Source organism: Serinus canaria, chromosome 8, assembly GCF_022539315.1.
Source record: "Serinus canaria isolate serCan28SL12 chromosome 8, serCan2020, whole genome shotgun sequence".
NCBI lineage: Eukaryota > Metazoa > Chordata > Aves > Passeriformes > Fringillidae > Serinus > Serinus canaria.
In genome coordinates, this window is record NC_066322.1 from 8350768 (window position 1) to 8369785 (window position 19018).

A 19018-nucleotide genomic window follows, 5' to 3' on the forward strand; every position below is an offset into this window, starting at 1 on the left:
CAGCACTGCGCCCGCGCGCTCCCCGCCCCCTAGCATTTTTAAACCCCCTGCGCGCGCGCTGGCGGTTGGTTTCCCCGGGGCGCGCTCTGATTGGCCGAGCGAGCCGTTCCCCGCCGCGCGCCGATTGGGCCGGGACGGGCGGAGGGGGCGGGTTCTGCTCTCTGATTGGCCGGAGTGGGCAGAGGGCCGGCCGGGGCCGCAGAAGGCGCCGGGGCGAGCGGGACGCGGCGGGAGCGGTGGAGCCGTGGTTGGAGCTGCCGCTGGTGCCGCTCCTCTCTCACGGCCGCTGCCCGGCTGAGCCGGGAGCTGCAGCGGGCGGGCCCCGCGCTCGAGAGAGGGAGAAGAGGAGCGGGCAGAGTTGCGGTGCTGCCCGGACCCCGTTTGGCCCGGCCCGGATCTGAGGTACCCGCTCGGCGCCGGGAGGGCCCGCATAGCCCCAGCCCCGCCGGGCACACCGCGGCCGCTGTCTCTCTACGAGTGTGGCTCGGGGTGTACTGAGCTGTGGGAGGAGCGGGGGTGGGCTTCTGCTTCGTGCTTGTCAAGTTGGAACAGTGGCGCTTTAAAAAAGCGTCCTCGTCTACAGAGTTAAGTTTGACGCTTGTTTGTGCAATTGGTTTCTAAGGGGAGTTAATTAACTACCGCTGGAAGCATCAGAGGTGGCTGAGTTCCTTGGAAGTCCGCCTTAAAAATAAAGTTCTTTCCTGCCAAGTTGAAATGCAGAGGAAGCACCTTTGCTTGGCAAAGTTTCATGCTTGAGATAACTACAAAGAGGCTTCTTGCTTATTTGTTAAAAGGTATTGAGGTAATTGCCAAATTATATGGGCTGTCAATTGTTTTGTATGTTGCTTTATTTAGGCACCTCAAAAAAATCTAATCCTGATAGTGTAAATAAGTTAATGTGATTACATACTGATTTTTTCAGGACTCTTTGAAGTCTGACTGCAAGTTTTGTACTATGTTATTTGAGTTAAGCCAAGGCCTTATTTCAGAAGTCTTCAAATTTTAAGGGGATTGAACGCTCACTTGAAATCCGGAGACAAAAACAGGGCTTTGGGAAGCTGATCTAGTGTTTAGTTTGCTAAATCAGTTTTTTTGTGCAATGGGAGTTTCTAATTAGCAATGACTCTTCTCCCTAAACTATATTCCAGCAGTTTTTCCTTAAACTCTACCTGCATGCATGTATTTTGGCCTACACATCTTCCAAGGTTGCACAAAGAAACTGTCAGGTGGACAATGAAGGTTTTGTGTTGACTTTGTAACTCTGACAACTTTGTAGGACAAAGTTTCTGCTTTGTTGGTCTGGACGTGAAAGAAAAAAAGTCCCAACAGTTTATTTATCCTATTTCTTGATTTTCTTACTGTGTTATGCCTTTGTTCCTTCTTTTAAGCGTTGTAAGATAATGATGTACCTTAATCCATTTTTTTTTTTAATCTGTGTGATCTTCCCAGATTTGTTCCCAAAAGGATGGTCCCCTTCAGTTTCCCTCTGTCCAAGTGTGCGCTTTGGGACCCAGTCCCCATGGGCGATGTCATTGGCACACACATCACTTATTACAGGTATTGATGCCCTTCTTGGGCAAGCTAAAGGTTAAAATAAATTATGGATTGTGTGATGCAAAGCCTCATTTTGTCTTTTGAGTCTGTTCTATGATAGGGCCCAAAGTGTGTTTGTTATTAGCATATAGGGATTTTCGCTGGAAAGATTTCAGTTTCCTTTCCTTTGTGTAACACAGTCTAGTGGCTTGAAGGTGCATGAATTTAAAGTAACTTAAAATTTCTTTTCATTTTCTTCCTGTATGGATAAGTGATACTTTTTTAAAATAAGCATTAAAAAGAATTTGTGACTTAAACTTGCTTATTGTCTCTTTTTAGAAACCCCAGAATATGTCTGGTGGAGAAAACCTTGCGGCTTGCCTATCGCCATGCTAAGCAGAATGAAAAGAAATCACTTTCCTGTTTTCTGCTTGGCACCCTGGCAGCAGATGAAGGTAATTCTAAACGTGAGGTAGACAGGCAGTGTTGGTTGGTTAAGCTGTACTTAAGGAGCCTGAGTTGTTGCTCTTGGGCTTTAACTTTATTTATTATTTATTTATTTTGAAGATGGGGAAGGCATAACGCTTACAGTAGATCGCTTTGATCCTGGCCGAGAAGTTGCTGGTGGATCGGGCAAAATTCCAACTGCATCCCTTCCTGGAGACTTTTTGATTCCATGTACAGTTAATGCCTGGGGACCTTGTTCAGATAATATAATAGTGCACAGTGTTGAAGATATCAGCTTGGCTTTCAAGGTAGGCAGCTCTTAGTAACTTTTGGGTCTCTCAAACTGTGATCTCTCTGCCAGGCAGGACACTGGGCTATGCCCAGAGCTTGATTTCCAGCACAGCAAGGTTGTGGCTGAACCAAGACTATGTAGTTAATTGTGTGAAATGAGCTGTTTGAGTGTCATTGAAAAGTGTATTGGAAGCTGGTAAAGTCAGTTAATCCTCACAGGTGTTTAAGGATCTCACAGTCTTTAATCTTGGATGAAAATCTTGCTGACTGACCAAAATGTTTGAGCTGTTCTAACCACCAAAACCAGCAAAACAAGAGGGATTGCGGCAAACTTACTTAAACAAGAGAAAACAGCTTTTTTGTCTTTATTCCCCTCAAAACTGTCATTAATCAGTTGCAGTATTTGGGCAGTTGTTGCTGAAGTGTTGCTAGGTGAGTGACCCGCCCAAAACGTGTAGCGCCCTATGTAGGTTAGCAGCCATGAAATGTGGGCTCTGCTGTAATCTGCTAAATACACTTTCTATTCCTGTAGATTTTTCCCTGTAGTTGTTGCTGTGTGTATTTTATAATACAAATTAAGCCTGCTTCACATCTGAACTTTCTCATGATGATACATCCAGATATTAAATTACATATTTCTTGAATGCAAGTAAGAAAACTTTGGCAAGTCATCTTGAGCCTTTTAGTTGTCTATTATTGTATTAATTTGTATATAGTTAAATAACCCCAGGTTTTCTAATACATCATAAAACAATGCTAAGGTGTGCATAGCTGATTTTCAAGTGTATTCTGCATTATTCATTATGCTCAGTAGAGCAGTGAGCTTTGGAGACCTGGGCTAATGGTTTTTTATGTACTACCTACTGCAATAGTAGCTGTGATGATTGATTTGAATTCCTAGTGTAATACATCTTGAATCATGGTAATCATAGAAAATAATTTAGTGTATTTACCTCCTTTTTTTTTTTCTTCCTTGTAGGGTCTGCAGCAGAGTCTGTGCAATAAAGAATCTCTTGATCTTTCTAAACTGCTCACTGTTAGAGCTCACATTGTTTTCACAGAAAAGCTGGATAATCTACACTTTAATTTTTGCTGGGCTTCTCTTACTCTGGCCAATATTTTGGAATACACCCCTGTGAAGTCTGTCCCAATTATTCCAACAGCCCTAGCAAGAAATTTGACCAGTCCTATGAATATTGCACAAGTTCAAGGAACTTACAAATGTGGGTGAGTAAAGGGTGGTGCTAAAGCTGTCAAAGTTGCCTGTCAGTTTCTTGCCTTTCCTAAAGAAGGTGGGTAGGAGAGATCTCAGCTGTATTTAGCTTTTTAGTGAAATAACTAGCATAAAAATGACATGTCTTCTGGCCTTGGGAATGTATTAAAAGTTAGGGACAAGAAACAGGAAATGGGGTGGAGCAAAAACATTAACTGGTTGAGTAGAAGTTCTTGCTTTTGGGCTTCAGTGAAAGGATCCTCCACCTGGGGCAGGAGAGCACACCTCTAGTTAACACAGTAAATATAAACAGCTTCCAGCTTTTTAAGCACCATCAGTGCTTGCCCTACAATAAAAAGCAGGTGAATGCAAACCAAAGCTTTCTTTTTGTTAATTGTGCTTCTGAGATAGTATTGAGAAGTCATCATTCTGACTAGTAACTAATTTAATAGGAGGAACTAGGGATAGATCAGGGAAATAATTTGAAATCACTGAATGTCATTTTATTTGGACAGGTACTTTATGAATGCCTCTCTGAAAGTTACTCTTTAAATTTAACATGACTTGTCCTTGGAGATTTGTTAAGAACACTAATTCTAGTATTCACTAAAATACTACAAATAGTACTAAGTCCTTGGTAACTCTTTAATACACAGGGAGATGCTGAAAAGCTGGAGAGTTGCTGTTAAGTGTGTAGAGTAAGAGTAGTTTTGATCTTTAATTTTTTTCCCTAAATTTGTTTTCTTACCGTATTTTCTAAACTTGCCCTTTTCAAGGTTTTCTTTTTCTGAAAACCTGCCTTCCAAAATACTGAAAAAACCCAACTTTTGCTTTCTTTCAGCTACCTTACTATGGACCAAACACGGAAATTGCTTTTGCTGCTTGAGTCTGATCCCAAGGCTTATGCTCTGCCATTAGTTGGAGTGTGAGTGTTTGTCCAGATTAATACACACATTGATTTGAGATGTATCTGAGAGATTATGTGGCAAAATTTTGGTAACAGAGCTATCTCTAATTAGATTTTTTTTCTTATTTCTAGTTGGCTGAGTGGAGTTACTCATATCTATAGTCCTCAAGTCTGGGCCTGTTGCTTGCGATATTTGTTCAGTTCTTCAATTCAAGAAAGGCAAGTCACTTTTGTAGGTAAAATATGGAAGCTATTGGATGCCTAAAAAAGTGTTCCACAGAAATGCATGACAGTGTTAGCTCTGCTCAAAGATATTTGAGGAAATTCTGTGATTTATATGTTGTATAGAGGTAAAGCTGTCTAGTTTAAATGTTCTCTTTAGTTTTGGCTTCTGCACAAAAATTTTCTTGAAATGTTGGAAAGCTGAGCTGATATCTCAAAGTCAGAAAAGGGTGAACATTAATATCCTTGAGGTCACTGCATTTGAGTTTAAATAAGAAGCCACAAGCAGGAAACGGTAGTTTAAACAGTGGTGGGGTTTTGTTTTTGAGCTTTTCTTTGAGATAAGTTTTCTTCCTGGTTGTGCCTGACCAACATATTGAAGCATATTGATTTGCAGCCTGTGCTGTCATGTTACGAGTTAAATGTTCAGGTTTTTAAAGAGTGTTTGCATTCTGGGATATTTTTTCATTGTGATGTTAGAGGATAATCATTCCTCATTGTCTAGATTTCCTCACTTGTAACATTTGCTGAATTCTGTTTGTATGGAGCTGGGAGAGAGTTTAGGTGTTTATAGTTTGAAGCTGCACCTCAGGTAAATGAGACTTTAAAATATGCTGTATCATAAGCACTTCTTCTGATTGACCACATTTGTTTTTAAATTATGAAGTGCAACCACATTTGGTGAACAGATGTGTCTGCAATTACAAAATAGATTTCTTTCCCTTAACAACCGAAATATGTCCAAACACAGATAAGAGCCCAATTAGATTATTAGATAGAGAAGTTGGATGCTTGACTCTCATTAACTTTCACTGATGCCATCATGGAAGTGGATTAGGCAGATTTGATGAACCATGCAAACAGCATTAACCTCTGCAGGCTAACTGCTTAATCTGTGCATCATACATTTTTAACTCTTTAAGCTGTAAGTGAACTTTGATGTTGCATGAATGTGTTTTTCCAGCATCCTGTTTCTACTGCTTTTTCTATTGCATGTATTATTTAATGAAAAATCAAACAAATAAAAAACCTCACAAACAAGCTTGTTACAAGTGCTATTAAAAGAAAAACTATTCTGAAAGTAGTATTACCTTTTACTGGAAACACACATTGTCATTGTCCTTGAACTTGTGTTAAATGCTGATTGTTGTTACTCACTATTCTCAAATTATAGAAAAAAAACCCTTCAATATCATTTTCCTAAAAATCGTTTTACTAATGAATCTTTTTTGAATGTTAGGGATAGCTGACTCAGTAAATATCTTTATAATGCATCTTCAACTGAGAACTAAAAAGAAAATAAAACACAATATTATTCTTGCAGGTTTTCTTCTCTGTTATGCTTGAACTCTTCTAGGAATTCATATGAAGTACTAAGTGATTGTAAAGGTTTGAAATACAAAGGGCATGGATTATTCCCATTTCTCTACTTTTGATTTGCATGTGGCTGTAGTCATAAATCCATCTGCTAGCTATCTATAGCTAAGCACCGTTCAAAATGCTGTGATTCACCAGTTTGCTAAACTGTGTGGAAAATTTGCTCACTGTATTGAAAATCTAAGGGCCTTCTTCATGTTTAAGTTATTTAAAGATGTGTTTTTCTTCTATTTTAGGGTTTTTTCAGAATCTGGGAGTTTTCTTGTAGTGCTTTATTCATTGACACACAAGGAACCAGAGTTTTATGAGTGTGTTCCATGCAGTGGGCAGACTGAGCTGGGATTTCAGATCCTAACTTGCCATGAAACAGTTCATCTGTTCAAAGTAAGTGTCTTGCTTTCCTCCTGCATTGTGGTACTTCAAAATTTGCCTTAAAAGGGTCATTGTGATGTGACCCAAATAGATCTGCAGTGTTTGAAAATGATGTAGCTCTATAAAGCTGCTTTTTCCTAGACACTACTGTAAATTCAGTTTGTCCCTCAAACTGAGAAATTACAAAGTCAGCACTGCTCACTTTTCTAATAGCATTAAGCATCTGTCTTTTAAGTATACCGTGCTGTGTTGCCCTTGGTTAGTGTTCCTTCCTACTAGTGACCTTCTGGCCTTGTGAGCAGAGACTCAGACTTCCTGTAGCATTTGTTACCCTGGTGTGCTGTGTTCACCTTGGCCACATCTAGCAGCTGCTCTGGGTGATGCCTGCTGGAGAGCAAAGCTGAGTGTTGTGCTTTGCTTGAAGTTGAATGCAAAAAGGAATTCAGAGGTTAATGATTTCATCGGTTTTATTAATGGAAAATTTTTCATTTGTTTGAAGTAACTCTCTGAAAGAATTTGATGATAAAAGTCTGGGAGATGGCTGGTAAGGTTTGAGGAAGTTCTAGGAAATCTCAGTTCCTTATATGTTTTCCAAGGCTTGTGCAGAACTTGAAGTTGAGCTGTTAATTTGCTGAGTAAGTGCTGCTATGCTCTGTCAGAGAAGCAGTGAGTGTAATTTGTGTGCTGTGCTGTGTACTCAGTTCTCTTCCCAAGTGAATTTCCTTGCCAGGGCTGCCTTCTACATTTAGCCTAGGGACAGCTCAGCTTTCTGAAGATGACACATCTCTCCACAGTAGCTCACTTCTGTTGGCTCCAGGAGCTGCCCAGCTGTGGTGTGTGAAGCAGTACAGGAACGTTTGCTGTTTCCTGTAGTGGTGGCAGCCCTGGAGGAGTATCTGAGCAGTTACTGTGAGGAAGCATCTGCTCATGACTATAATTAGCCCAACTACTTTGCAGAGTAGCAGGGGAGCAGTGTTAAACAGGAAGGGAAGTTGCCTGCTTCCTTGTAGTGCTGAAAACTTTGAAAGTAGGGGACAACCAGCAAATAATCATATAAATGTCCTTAAAGCTGTTTCTTTGGGAGTAGTACCTCAGTGATTGAAATTTTGAAGGTTTTGTGCTTCGTAAATATGGAACATTTCATTCCAGAATGTTGAACCATCAGACAAGAGCCCTATCCAGTTTGAGTTGAGTGCAGAAAACCAAAATGCAGAAACTGAGTTCTTCAGCAGAATTTGCAAGAAACTTCCAATCAAAAGGTAAATCTCTGCAATGCCACTTATGTGCAAAAATGAAATATTTATTGGATGAGGGTTTTGATCTGTTCTGTGCTATGTGTCAGTTGAGCTGTTCATGCATTCTCTTGCATTAAAATCTCTGTATGTGCTTTTATTTATTCCTGGAGTTAATACTTTTCAAGTAAGATGGTCAAGCTGTCTGTATTCCAAAAAAACCTACTTGGTACTGGTGGTTTTAATTTATACAGTGGATATTTCTAAAAAGGCTTCCTCACTGATGAGGCTTAGTTCACTGTATTAAGCTTTAAGTGAGCTCTATCCTTTGAAGCAAATCTTTAATTGAAATCTACTTAAGTATAAAAACCTCCTTTTTCTTCCCACTTTTCAGAGCTCCAAGACCTGGATAGGTTGAAACTTAGTGATTTTTAAGAACCTAGCTTATCCATCAAATTTTTATCTATGACTAGAAGATGGTCTTTATTTTCCTTCAAACAATGTTACAGTCTCTACTGTAGCACCTCCTACCTTTTTTCTATATATCAGTGCTTTGCTGTTAGAATGCCACTTAAAAGGTGTGTTTGTGTGATGCTGTGGGGAGGGAAGGTTTGTATCTTCTTGCCCAAAAGCAGCTATTCTATTTTCATTGTTTGATCTTAGAAGTGTTTGCTGGGTTAACTCCCCAGCTCACCAGGGAGATGGATAGCAGCTGCTTCTTAGAAAAATGATGCACTGTAGATGGCATGTTGAAAAATGTAAAATTTCATGTTACTGCTGCCAAATCTAACCAGCAAACATTTTTACTTTGATTGTTTCAGTCCTCCCCAAGGCTCTTCACCCAGCAAGTTGTCAGCAAGTGATCATGACTCTGGTGTGGAAGATGAGGATTTATCCCCCAGACCAATTCCAAGTCCTCACCCAGTGAGTCAACAGGTAACTAAATAAATAGTTGCCCTGGGTATCTCAGATGTGACACTTAAAGCAGCAAAACTCATTGTAAGGGAACTGGAGAGTGTAAAGCTTCTCTTTCTCAAAGTGTTAGCAAGGGAAAACAGAATTGAAGAAATCACCATGAGTCCCACTCCTGTAGTTAATCTGCCATTTTTCCAGGATTTTAGACACTTTAAATTCCTGTACATGCTGTGATTTGGGAACAGAGAGGGTAGTTTCTATTTTAGAAACCTCACTGTTGTTGAATGGAAGAGCTGTAGTGTCTGAGATAGAGACAGTCAGCTCTTGTGGTTTTTATTCCATTTACCCAAAAGACCTGCTCTGTCCTTTTTTTCACTGAAATGTGTACAAATACAATAAATATCAGCCCTTGTACAGCATAGGTCTAGAAGGATGTAGTAATTGTGTATAAAATATGTCCTATTGCAGCTGTCTCCTGGATCTAAGAATAGTAAGAGGGGACACAGTGTCCACCTCTAGAAGGGAAATATCCATATTCTGAAATGTACTCCCAAAAGACATGGAGCATTCATTTGGCAGGCAGGGCTGTTACACTATATAAAAGCAATTTTCCTTTAAGAATGATTCTAGAGATCTTGCTGCTTTTTCTGGATTCTCCAGTCTTTAAGGAATGTGTTTAACATACGATTGTTTTGGAAGCTGATAATCATCATGTATGGATTTTAAATGAAAACGTTTTCTTTGAGGAAATTCTGCATTCAAAGAGCAGACTATTTTTAAATTACCATACATGTGTGTAATTGTCCTTTCAGGTTACCAGAATTTTTCCTTCAGTGCCGGAGCTGTCCCTTATTTTGGATGGGAGTTTCATAGAATCAGGACAATCATCTAAGCCTGTGGGGACTTCAAGTGCTAAAAGTCTGCCCACAGTGCCAAATCAGCCTATGAAAAAGAAGTGTTGTATGAGATCTACATGTCACCCCAGCCAGCACTCTGAAGACAGGCAGAACTTTCCTGCTAATGTGGGAGATCCCTCTTTGAGACGATTACCAAATCCTATAAACCAGAAAATTCCAGCTTCAATGCCTTGTAGAGGAAATCAAGCTCTACTACAGCAGCAGGTGCACTGTAAGAAGGCTTCCCCGCAATCAAGAAAAAGTTCAGGATCATCTTCTCCTTCAACCCCTTGTAGTGGGCCTTCCCCAGATGCATCTGTGCATCACCCCAGAAAGCCATTGGAAAAACTTGTATTAAATCCTGAGAGTGTCACACCACAGGGAGAGCCTCTGCTTAGGAGAACATCAATGTCTGGTTCCAAGCAGCTTCCTGCTGTCACACAACCAGTCCTCCACAACTCTTTGTCACCACAGAGCTGCAGACAGCCACCAGATCTGCAGGTGCCAGTTCAAGTGCCACCTTCCTGTCCAGCATGCAGCTGTCAGTGTCCTGCCTCTCTCCAGTACAATCCCATAATCCCATGGCAAGGAGTTGGTAAAGTGAGCCCCAAACATGGGGCAGAAATCCAGTCGGAGATGGCTCAGCAAAATCCTTGTGCAGTGTTCCATCAAAATATCATTTGCCCAAACGTTTGCTGCAACCCAGGATATGCCACAAGCAGCCCTATAAACGTGAGATATCCTGGGAAAACAGGGAGCTGTTCTCTTGACAATGGCTTATCAGCTGGAATAAGGATGGCATCAAGTGCGAGCCCCTCGAGTGTGCAGTGCTGTGCAGCCCCCTCGCCGTGCCTGCACACGCCTGCTCCTGCAGCAGCATCAGATAATGGCATGATGGGATTATCTCCAGATGCATTCCGGCTCCTTACCGAGCAGGACAGACAACTCAAATTACTGCAAGCTCAGGTCTGTGGAAATGTCAGCTTTCTCCTCTGCCCTCTCAGTGATTATGCTTTGATAGTTCCCCTGCCAGAGGAATTGAATTAAATTAACTGTTGTCTATCTGTGTTGGAGCAAGGGAGCCTGTCATACTAGCTGCAGTCTGAGCATAGAGAGGGGATTCCATTAGCTCTACCAATTGATGTTCCTTTAAAAATTTACTTACATCTAAGTAAATAAGTAAATTTTGCATTTATTTTTGTGATATTTCCATAACATGAATGTTTCTTTTTAGTGGACTGTTTGTAATGCAAACTGATACACTCTCTGTATAAATGCTTTTCTACTCACATGCTTGTCCATGTAAAAAAAAAAATATTGCATAGGCTATAGGCTTGGGAATTATTGTAAATAATGAAGCACAGAATGTTCTCATATGTTGCTTTTTCCACCTTCAAGCCTGCAGCTTCCTGGGCTGTTGCTTTGAAAGCTTAAATTGTCTGCATCAATTCCTGGTTCATCAGGTCTTTTCTGTGCTAGCAAACTGGACTTTGGGAGGTCTTGCTGTGCTCTGTTGCCTCTCCTGGTTGAGTTTCTTCAAAATACAGTCCCTCGATCAACCTGTTGGCCCTGTATTTTGGAGGGTATGATTTGGGGCTGAAGAGACAGAATTTAAATTTTGCTTCTGGTGATGAATAATACAAACAGAAAAGTTTGCAGTACTTGAACTAGAAAATGACAGCTGGAATTTGGCTTTGGTATGTTTCCTGTACATAAAGTCAAGCTCCCAAAGCATGGGTTGTGCATGAGGGAAACCCCTCCTAACTGCAGCCTTCACTGTTACTGTATTTCTCCCTGGAGCTGCAAGCTAATCGTTGAACAGGGTGGATGAAAATCCTAGAGAGACGATTGTATTAATTACAAAGCTAAGCAATTAAATGATAAAATTAAGGTTGCCAGGCAAAGTTGGTGTAGGGACAGTTGGCATGTAAATGCTTGGCTGGTAGTCAGTTAATAGGCTTTGTGTGTGAATGAAAGGGAAGGAATATTTCCAGCAAGTGTGGTGCAAACAGGCTTTACCCAACTTGTCTTGGTGCTGCCTCTGCCAGCGTGCCTAAAGATCTTCTTTGCTAGCTCTGCCAACATCAAAATTGGTGTTTTGATTTATGCTGTGTGCACTGCTGACTACTGGAAGGTGTTCAGACTGCTGTGGCAGCACGGCCTGCATTTGAATCCAGATCTTAGCAGAACCCAATTAATTCACTTTTGCCTGTTACAGCTGATATTTCATTGTGCAGATCCTAACTTTGTGATGACTGTTACAGATCCAACGCTTGCTGGAAGCTCAGGCTCGCCAGGAGGGTTCCTCGGAGGCAGCAGCAGCCCAGGCAGTGCAGGCGGAGAAGGCAGGGGAGCTTGTTTCCATGGAAACTCAGACCTCACCGCCATCGCACCCGAGGAGAAGTGTGAGCGTTGCCGTGAGCACAGGTAGCGCTTCATTCCTTTAACACAGCCTGGCACCGCTCTTCTCTGGACATTTCTGTGGTTTGTTTGGGCACGGAGGAAATGTTTTTGCAGAAAGAAGCTGTGCAGGCATGCACCTAGATCCAAAACACCTAAGTTGCTGAGGTGTTATTTGCAAGTTTAGGCTGGAGTTACTTTTGTCTTTGATTGCCATCTCTGAAAGAGTTATTTTTCCAATAGGTTTAGAAAGGTGTTCTATTTAAAATGGTCTCTTGTTGAAATGTAACTCCACATCTTTTTTTTATTTAATACACTGTTTTGAAAAGTAATTGTTTCTATGCCAATATATATATTATTAATGTTGTTTGTAAATCATGCATGAAGAGGACATTGTATTTGCTTTAGTTTAGGAGAGTTATGCAGCTGTATCTGTACAGCTGCATATTAACATATTGGCTCCTGCTAAATCCATGGAAATGTTGTGCTTAGTCTGGAGGAAACTTTGAAACAGGCTCAAGGTCAATGCATTAAAATTATTTAATACAGCCATTTCTTTTCATCAAGTATACTTTGGAAGAAACCAGGACTTGAATGATGTTTTGCTAACTTTTAGCTGATTTAAACTGTAAATCACTTTTTAAATGGTGAAAGAAACATGAATGGGAGAAAATTATTCCTCTAGCTATACAAAGCCAAAGGGTCTCAAAAAAAGTAATGACTCTTCCTAAATAGTTAAACCTCTAATTTTGTCCTAGGTGCTAGTTTATTTTGGAATACAGCCTCAGAAAAACAAGGCAATTCCATATCACGAGGGAAAAAAGAAGATGGAGAGATTTCTAAGGAGGACATAAACATTTCAATTAATGCTGAACAAGATGCAAGTAATACAAGTATTGCTTCATCCTTAAGGGTGGTTGACATGCCCAGCTTTGTAGAGAGTATTCACCTTGTGGAAGAAGGAGCTAATCAGAACACTCCCCAGTAAGTAACAGAAACACCCTGTGCTCACATAATGTGCTGAACTGCCTTATGTAAGTTATTACTTCTGTAATATTTTTTTCCTTCAGGAGTTATAAATAGTCTGACCTCAGCTGTTGTGTTCTCTCTCTTCTTTATTTTTTAATTATGCTTTGACTTGTACAGCTCACCAAAAGACATCTGCCTTTTAGAGTCTGCATTTATCAGTCATGCAGGTTTAGCTACCTGTCAGCAGCAGCTGATGGCAAAAACCTTTAACTTAACAAAAGTGTGCACTGTGCTGGCAACATTCCTTTTCTTACCTTAAATTCTGGCTGGAAAAGGAAATGCTGCTCTACTCAGTTGTTTTCCTACAGTGGCTTTTCCTTGTCAGCATTCAGAACCTTTCCAGTTCTGAGGGGCTTGGGATGAGGTGTTTATGATTATATGGCTGTTCCCTGAATTTCTCTTTATTTTATGCCTGATTACTTTGTGAGTGGTGCATTCAGATACTGACTTCACTGCTGTTAATTATTTTTAAGCTCAGTTGCTTTATAGTGCAGTGACTAATCTCAGACTAATTTGGGAAATGGTTTTAAAAATATTTTTAATTATCTGTATGGATGCTATTTCTACATAGGGATAGCTCAACAATTTAGCACTTTAATGATCTAATATTGCCTAAGTATAAAAAGCCAAAGGAGGGGGAATGTCCTTCCAGTTAAATTAGGTTCCTAAAATATTCATATTGGGAAAAATTATGGTAATGAAGCTATAACTTGACTATTCATAGTCCTTGATTAAAGTGCTGTCTGCAAACATATACTGCTACCAGAAATTTTATGGATTCAGATCAATCTTATGAACATTGTGGATTTGGACAATGACATCCTAAGGTTCCCTTCAACTTGGATTCATAAACCAGTCAAGTAGCTGTAAAGTATTTTATAGTCAGAATGTGGAGCATCACCCAGATTCCTTGGAGGAGGAGGAGGGGAACATTTTTGGGAATGATGAATAATTGCTAGTGTAACAGTAGCTGATAACCTACATTGACTATCTGGTATGTCACGTGGTTTAAATCTTATCACTTTCAACACAGGCAATTGATCAGTTGAGTTCTGAAATTCCCTTATCTTACACTTGTCTCCTCAGGAGGAACAGGAAGGGGGAGGAGGGTTGCTTGAGGATCTTCTTGGGATGATAGTAGTATTGATATGTCTGGTCTCCAAAGGCTTATGCAATGCACACACCAATGAGGGGGGTGCAGAGCATTGTGTTGTAACTCATTCAGTGTTTAGCCTTTATAGCTCCTCTTTCACATCTCCTAGCTGAAATATTTTTCAATAAGTGTTTGTTCTCAGTTTGTGATACTCAGTGTGCATGTGTGTACTTGTAACTGTCTTTGAGAAACTTTTAAACTACCACAGGAATCCCATGGAAAGTTATGTACTTTGGTAAAAGCAGCTTTTTTAATAAGTCATGTGTCAGAGCAAACAGAAGATATTTGTTCCTAAAGGCTTATGAGTGATCTGCTGAAAACATAAATTCCAAATTGTTAATAACTTTCCTTTCATCTGGTTTAAGTCATGGTGTGTCACTGAGTTTTGACTAGTCCACGGATGCCATTGCCACTTTCAAATCGTCTTTTGGAAAACTAGTTGGGCTGTTGTAGTTGCACAGTTGGAAGTCTATTTCTTGAGTCCTCAAATGACTTTTGAGACTTTTGACTGCAGAAAGGAGCAAAGCCTTGAGCAGCAGGCAAAACTAAAACCCCTTAGGATCCGTTTGCAGTACTTGATTGTTCTCCTCTGATGTTCATGAACAAATAAAGTACATATAGTAATAACGATGCTTATGCTGTTGCAAAGAACATGTAGCTATCTTGGTGTTCTCTTCCAGAACTGGAAACGTTTCCCAGGCACTTGTTCGTGGTTCATCCTTGGAAGAAAGTGCCAGTGTGTCTTTACAGAAAGAGCCATCGGAGGGAGCCAGGAGCCAGGTGGTGGTGACAAGTGAGCAGAACTCGGAGCCACCCACCTCGCTGCTGCCCCAGCAGCCCTCAGAGGAGCTGAAGCTTTACCAGGACTTACTGGTAACTCATGCACGTTTTATATTCTGCACTGAATGCAACAGTCAGAACAGCACCCTGCTGAACTTATGATGTGGTATTGGCATGAATGAAAGCTGCTTGTGGTTTTCAGATTCACATTGTGCTCTGAAGAAAACTCCAAGTTTGCGGTTCTTCAATTTTTTTAAAATGTTTAAGTGGTTATTTTGTACTTCTCTTTCATGAATTACTTTCTATTATCTAAGAAATAATATTTTTTTAATTTGTGGACATCAGCTGATAACTTCCCAAATTATTGGCCTTTAAAATAACACAATATTTTACCTTCAAGACCCTTAAAGGGCAGATATTTTCATCTTGATGAATATCAGTATGTGATGTGTTTAAATTCAGAACAAACTCTTTTAGAAAGCTTGAAGTGTAAGATGTTCCAGTGTTTGACTACACTGCTGTGAGTTTAAGTGATTGCATCTGAAATGTATCTGAATTTGCCTTCTTTGTTAGAATAAGCTATTAATCCATCAAATTTTATTTGAAGTTGTGTGAAAGTAAGTCAGGAATTTGGTATTTGACAGTCCCTGTATGTCATGTTTTTGCCATGTGCTCCTTTTTCTGTAGGGCCAAGTAAACCACCTCTTAAAAACCTCAGAAGAGCAAGATCATTTGCCTTTAAAATCAGGAGTTGTTGTTGATGATGGCCCTACATATCAGGATATTGATGATACAGCAGAAGTGGCTTCAGAGACTCACACAGGAGAGGTGGACAAAGAGAGTGTCATTAGTGCCACACTCAAACAGCTGAGGAGTCTTGGAGTGGCAGTGGACTCACCTGGCAGTATGAAGGAAAATACACGCAAAGTGGAGAATGCCAGGTAAAATGCTGGTGGTTTTGAGTAATAATGTGCAGATCCAACTGAAAATGAAGATTTGGCTCAGTGAATCAAGAGAAGACTCTGTTCACTGCCACTGGGATTTGGGTGCATCTTGATCTGCATTTCCTGCAAAATTGAAATGCTGACTTATGCTATGGGCATTTCAGATAGGTTTAAGAGCTCTGCTAGAAAACCCCTGAATGTTTAAATAGAACACAAATAGCTCTTGCTGTTAGAGCATCTGGTGAGTCTTAAAGGGTCGTACAGGCAATTCCCTAGAACAGCAAGGAAGCTATGGGCAATTCTTTGGTCTGTGTCCAAGCATTCCAGAGCAACTCTGGACTTGGGAGACTGAACATTAAGCAGCTGTGTATTTTGTCATTGCTTCTTAACCTTTGTCTTGCTCTTTACCTGTACATGTGGAATTGTTATTGTGGCTTTGGTATCTGAACAAAACTGGCCCTAATTACTTGTTACACAGGGTGCTGTGCCTTGAGCAGAGAAAGTGCTGGGGAGGGAAACAACAGTCTTGTTGAAACAGAGGAAGGAACAGAGAAGTAACTTCTGAAGGAGGGCTTTTAGGCACAGGAATTTACTTGCATAGCTGTGTAGGCATAGGCTGACTGCCTGGTACAGCTTCACTTTCATCCTTATTGTCTTCTTGATCCTAGTGTGTAGCTGTTATGTAAACAAAAAATCTAACCACCTCCTAATTAATCTTCTCTTCAGCCATGGGTCAAAAGCTGTTTGCAGTCACACAGTTTCTAACCTCTTTTCTCTCTTTCTCACTTGTATTTTATTGGGTGATTTTCTGGGACTGGACTGCCTTCCTTGCTGGAGTCTGTCAGTGTTCTTTTAATGTCAATAACATGCTAACATGTGAGCCTGTAAGGCAAAACTGGAACTCTTGGGGTTTTTTCCTTCAAACTTGGGGAGTGGGGTGGAGTTCTTCCTTCTGCCACTTTCAAGACTGATAAACAATTCTGAGAAAAGGTCTACAGCTCAGTAGAGAAGGAAACAACAGTGCAGCTCCATAGCATAATAAGTGGTTGTTGTTGCTGAGCCAGTTTATTCTCCCTGAGCAAACTTCAGAATTTGTGCTCAGTGAAATAGGAAGCCTCCTAATTCTTAATATGAGGAGCTTAGGTTTATGAACTAATATATGATGTGTGAATTAAATGCAGTGGTTTACAACCATTACTGGTGTAGCAGAGCTTGTTCTTTCAGTCTTTAAACACTTTATTTATATATATATATATATATATATATATATATACACAAGAAATTGCTGCACCAGGCAACAGAACAAATGAACATTCCTCATTTGAAGATACTTCAAAAACTAGGACCTTGTAGGCTTCTGGAAACAAAGTCAGAATTTCTGTAAAAATCCTGGAATTACCATGCATTGGGAAAGATGTTCTTGGTCTCAGCCATTTGGCTTGTATTTCTATCTATAAAATTTGTGCTGAATGGTAGAATTTAGAGTTGTAGGATCAGACACACATAATGTCTCATTTGCTGGTGAAAAGACCAGGAGTTCAAACCTGCTTTAAAACCAAAACCAGCACTGTAACCTGCTAGAGATGGGTGATTCTTCATATGAGGGCACTGTGAATTGAAGGAGAAGGGAATATCATCCATCCTCTGACAGTGTTTGGATCCTATGGGGGTGAGTAGCTGGTTTTCATTATGTGCAGGTAATATGATCTCAGTCCTAATGGGGTTGTGTTCAGAAGAAAAGAGAAATCACTGTGAGCAAAATGGTGAAATTGATGCTTTTCCTGTAATGCTAAGGTAACTTTTTGATACTTTATTTCAGCATCTTGGCGTGCATAAGTCCTGAAGCAGTGGTGCCTGGATTAAATTCCATGTTACTTGCCAATGTCAGCATGTGTCCCAACGTTGTTGATCTGAGCATGGAAGCAAACGCCATCGCCCTGAAGTACCTCAGTGAAAATCAGTTATCCCGGCTGTCCCTCAGTCGCTCAGGCCAAAATCCCCCCACAGATTTCTCCTTCCAAGACATCTTGCAAACAAATACGGACAAGAGCATGGTGGGTCTGAGTTTAATATCACCCAACAACATGTCCTTTGCAACCAAGAAGTACATGAAGCGATATGGGCTGATACAGGGCAGTGACAGCAGTGAAGATGAGGAGGAACTGCAGCCTCAAGATGGCAATTTTGGCACTGTCAAAAGCAAAAGTGTGCCAGACAAAAACTGTGCCCCTGCATTGGACAGCTTCAGCCACCAGACTGAATTACCCAAAAGAGTGGATGGAAGGCTTGCCATTCACCTAAAAAGTCACGGCAGAGAGTTGACTACTAATGCTTCTCCACCAGAATTAAACAGCCCTGTGTTAAGAAACATTACAAATGAAATTTTTTCTCCCAGAACAGATCAAGCAGATGAAAACTCACTTCAGTTCCTGAAGGATTTAAAATCAAAAACCAGATTGTTACCTGGGAGGGTTGAATTCACTGAACAACCTGTCAGGAAAGATGAAGGAGATACTCAGGCCTTTTGTGGAAATCTGCACACTCCAACTCTTGAAATGTTAAACCAGTCAAACAGCATCAATTCTGTTGGCACCATTCTTGATGTCAAACAACTCAGGCAATTACCAAAGCTGTTCTGAACATCCCTTGAGATGGCTGCAACCACTGCTTCAATCAGAGGGCCCTCTCTGTAAAAGAGTACAGGAAACCACGGATTGAGCTCTCTTTGAAGAGGTCACTCTGTTGTAGCAATGTAAAACTTGCAGAACTGAGTTTTTAGCCAGCTCAGGGACAGCCACCTCAAAGTGCCTGGCTGAGGCAGTGCTGGTCAGCACAGACATATGTGTGCACTTTTGTTTACAGTTAGATGTGATTTTAGAGCATATTGAAGGTGAATCAACCTGAGCCCAAGGTGTACTTTTAATATAATTTTAACAGTGGTGATTACTTATGTGTTCTTTTGTTGACTTTTTTAAAACAGACTTTTCCATGTTTGTGCCAACTGTGAGCCACTGATAATGTGTGTGGCAGAGCAGGGGTAACAGAGCTAAAGCACTAATTTTTAGAAGTTTACTGCAATGGTTGGATTCCTGTTTGTGAGTTGTGTCTGTGGGGAAAGGAAATACAACTTTGGCTTTACTTTGCATAAAATTATTTTGACTTCAGCCAAAATGGCACATGTAACTCTCTGTATCATGAAATCTTTGAAGGAAATGGGGGAAAGCTGGCACTTTTAAGATTTGTAATTTTTTTTCACCTCTATGTTTTCTATTTATTTAAAATTACATACTGCTGATAAAGGTCAAAG

The 19018-nt window shown here is 40.5% G+C and overlaps 1 protein-coding gene across 2 annotated transcripts; it reads left to right on the forward strand.

Annotated features, from left to right (window-relative positions):
• The first annotated feature begins 209 nt into the window (after window positions 1–209).
• STIL (STIL centriolar assembly protein) lies at window positions 210–18657 on the forward strand. 2 transcript variants are annotated; one of them, XM_050977564.1, is made up of 17 exons: window positions 210–402; window positions 623–794; window positions 1450–1557; window positions 1873–1988; window positions 2101–2288; window positions 3251–3498; window positions 4326–4409; window positions 4524–4610; window positions 6227–6374; window positions 7512–7621; window positions 8416–8530; window positions 9322–10371; window positions 11670–11832; window positions 12564–12789; window positions 14668–14860; window positions 15455–15708; window positions 17531–18657. In XM_050977564.1, exons 3-17 carry the CDS (start codon window positions 1466–1468, stop codon window positions 18348–18350), a joined length of 3894 nt encoding a protein of 1297 aa, XP_050833521.1. In that variant the 5' UTR covers window positions 210–402; window positions 623–794; window positions 1450–1465; the 3' UTR covers window positions 18351–18657. The 2 variants fall into 2 exon arrangements, with proteins under 2 accessions (XP_050833521.1, XP_050833520.1); XM_050977563.1 differs by lacking the exon at window positions 623–794.
• Window positions 18658–19018: the final 361 nt, after the last annotated feature.